Source organism: Fonticula alba (assembly GCF_000388065.1).
Source record: "Fonticula alba strain ATCC 38817 unplaced genomic scaffold supercont2.6, whole genome shotgun sequence".
NCBI classification, from domain to species: Eukaryota; order Rotosphaerida; family Fonticulaceae; genus Fonticula; species Fonticula alba.
This window is the reverse complement of record NW_009242976.1, coordinates 1,895,846-1,899,031: the sequence shown is the minus strand read 5'-3', so window position 1 is coordinate 1,899,031 and position 3,186 is coordinate 1,895,846. Positions and strand designations below refer to the sequence as shown.

Genomic DNA, 3,186 nt, shown 5'->3' with positions numbered 1-3,186 from the left:
CCCCCCCCCCGCTCTCTCTCCCTCCCTCTCTCTCTCTCTCTCTCTCGGCCCCTCCCCCCTGATATGGTCTCCCCAGGTCCAGCCGTGGTACAAGCGCGGCTCGACCTACCTGACTGCCCTCACCTTCACCGCCGTCATCACCCTGACGGTGGTGGTCATCATGGGCTTCGTGTCCCTGTTCACTCCCACCCCTACGGTTATTCTCATTTCGATTGACGGCTTCCGCCGCGAGTACCTCACTCGTGGCCTGACTCCCACCATCGAGGCCCTCGGTGCGCATGTGTCCGCTTCTCATGGGCTCTCCTCTCTTGCTCCTGATCTCGGCCCTCGGCAAGGCGGCACACAGGCTCTGACATTCCCCCCCCCCCCTGCCTCCTCGGCTTGCCTGCCCTCTCCCCCCCCCTCTCTCTCTCTCTGCCCCGTCGATGGGCCGCGTCTCTTCCAGGCTACCATGGTGCCCGCGCCGAGTACATGGTCCCCCAGTTCCCCTCCAAGACCTTCCCCAACCATTATTCCATTGTCACCGGCCTGGTTCCCACCACGCATGGCATTGTCTCCAACAACTTCTATGACCCGAACTTCGATGCCTACTTCAGCATCTCCGACACCTCGGCCGTTACCGACGCCCGCTGGTGGGGTGGCGAGCCGGTGCGCCTTTCCCCCCCCTCCGCCTCCGCGTCCCTTCTTCCCTGCCCCGCCCCGCCCCACGCTCCTTCCATCCCGACGCCCATCTGATGGCCTTGCCCTCTGTCCTCTGTCCTCTGCCCTCTGCCCTCTGTCCTCTGTCCTCTGTCCTCTGTCCTCTGCCCTCTGCCCCCTGCCCTCTGCCTTCTGCCTTTTGCCTTCTGCCTTTTGCCCTCCCGCCCGCCCGCCCCCCCCCTCGACCGCGTGCTTGTGAATGTCACCGCAGTTCTGGAACACCGCCGAGAAGAACAAGATCAAGTCGGCCTGCATGTTCTGGCCCGGCTCCGAGGCCCCGATTCAGGACATGCGTCCGTCCTACTTCGAGCCGTACAACCATGGGATGCCTCACACCGAGCGCATTGACAAGGTCCTGGGCTGGCTGGATCTGCCCTCGGGCGAGCGCCCCCACTTCATCACCCTCTACTTCGCGGCTCTCGATGACGCCGGCCACTCCTACGGGCCGCACTCTCGCCAGGTTCGTCGGTGGCCATCCCCCTCCTCTCGCTCCTTGCCCTCTCGCCCCCCTGCCCGTCCCCCACCCCTCAGTTGGGCCGTGCCTTGTGCATATGGGCCGCGCCGCGACTTCCCCCTCTCCGCCTGGGCTTCTGCTGACACGCGCTGCGCCCGGCCTGACTTCCCTCCCCCCCCCTCTCGTGTGCTCCCATCGATCCTTGCTCGGCATTCCATTCCCCCCCTCCCCCCCTCCCCCCTCGCCGGGGACCACACCCAGGTTAACGATGCTCTCCGTGACATCGACACCTCGATCGAGTACCTGCTGACCGGCCTCAAGGCCCGGCACCTGGTGGACTCGACCAACATCATCATTGTCTCGGACCATGGCATGTCGCCGGTGGAGACGGCCCGCTCGATCTACCTCGACGACCTGGTGGACCTGGACAACTCCGGCATCGTGGAGATTGTGGAGTGGTCCCCCCTGACGGTCATTCGCATGGGCGATGACAAGGAGGCCGAGGCGGCCCTCTACCAGCAGCTGGTCCGCGCGTCCGAGGAGGGCGAGGGCGGTCTCGAGGGTGGTGCCCCCTTCCGCGCCTACCGCCCGCACAGCACCGACCCGGCCGAGCTGCCTCCCCGCCAGTGGGCCTACCACTCCAACCCCCGCGTCGGGGATATCGTCATCGTTGCGGACCCCAGCTGGGTGATTACCTCGCGCGCGCGCGAGAGCGGCCTCGCCACCGCCTCCATCGAGGAGATCGATGCCACTCGTGCTCCCCTGGCTGCCCCGTTCAAGGGCGGTGCTCATGGCTACGACAACTACTCCGAGGACATGCACTCGATCTTCATTGCCAGCGGCCCTGCCTTCAAGCGCGAGGTCGTGGCCGATTACTTCCTCAACGTCGAGGTGTACAACCTGCTGGCCTCGATTTTCGGCCTGAGCGCCGCTCAGACCGCGCCGAACAACGGCACCTACAACTCGCGCATCTCGCAGCAGATCCTCAAGTGAGGGCGTGCTCGTGCTCGTGCGTGTGTATGCCCGGTGGGCATGTGTTCGCGTGCATGTGTGTTTTTCCCCCTCTCCCTCCTCTCTCTCTCTCTCTCTCTCTCGCATACCCGCGTCTTGTCGTCTCCTTGCATGGAGGTGTGCATGGTGTCCCCCTTTCTCCCCTTCTTTGCTGGGAGCGCCCCTCCTGCGGCGCGAACGGACGGGAGCCCATGTCCTCTCTCTTCCGCCGGGGTCTCCCCCCTCTCCCCCCGGACTCCTTTCGCTGGTCGGCAGATCACTCCCCCTGTCCTTGCGTGTGAATCTTCCCAGTTCCAATCCATCCTCCCTTCCCAATATACAATCGATCAGTGCCCATTCCTCTCTCTCTCTCTCTCTCTCTCCCTCTCTTCCTCTCTTCCTCGTCGATGTCCTGTACGCTCCTCAGTGCCTGTCCGTCTGTGCGCGTGCGTATGCGTGTGTGTCCGGCGCGCCGGGGGGGGGGGGGACCCAGTCGCCGGAGGAGGGCGCGCCGAGCCGCGGGCACCGGCCCGAGAAGGGGGGGTGCGCCCCGGCGCAAGAGATGCGCGGCGGCTCTTGCCCCAGGGCTCGGCCGTCGGCGCCTGTTCCGCTCTTCCAGATTCCGGCAGCACTGTTGCATTGGCACATGGTATCGGCTTGCCCGGGCCCGGGAGTGGCCGGCGCTCCGGGACATTCCATGCAGACACGCTCCCGGACGGGCATTCTCCGCAGTTCGCGGCAGACGAGCATGCTCTCGAGCGTCCTCCTGCCGGGGGCGGGGAGGGGGGGGGGGGGAATTGGCAGGATGCCCGGACCGCGGCCCCGGGCCTCTCGGCCCGTGTCTCCGCCGCCGTGTCCGTCGGGTGCTGGACCTCGCGCCCGCCCGCCCGCCCGCCCGCCCGCTCTGTCCTCTGGGGGCACCCCAGGTTTTCGCGTTCTTCCCATGCGTCCGTGTGTGCGCGGGTGCGCCGGCCGCGGTGCCTTGACGGTGCGCGGGCCGGTGGAGGCGACGCTACCCCGCGGGGAAGCCCAGTCTGGGTGGC

At 66.8% G+C, this 3,186-nt stretch overlaps 1 protein-coding gene across 1 annotated transcript in view; it reads left to right on the top strand.

The window, feature by feature from the left end:
* H696_04070 (hypothetical protein) overlaps positions 1-2,243 on the top strand; it is a gene marked incomplete at its 5' end in the record, with an annotated part of 3,800 nt that extends 1,557 nt beyond the window's left edge. Inside the window, 4 exons of the mRNA XM_009497948.1 lie at positions 77-272; positions 446-648; positions 911-1,159; positions 1,415-2,243. Of these exons, the coding sequence (XP_009496223.1) occupies positions 77-272; positions 446-648; positions 911-1,159; positions 1,415-2,146 (1,380 nt within the window). The 3' untranslated portion in view covers positions 2,147-2,243. The remainder of the gene's footprint in view (positions 1-76; positions 273-445; positions 649-910; positions 1,160-1,414) is intronic.
* Between the last annotated feature and the right edge of the window lie 943 nt (positions 2,244-3,186).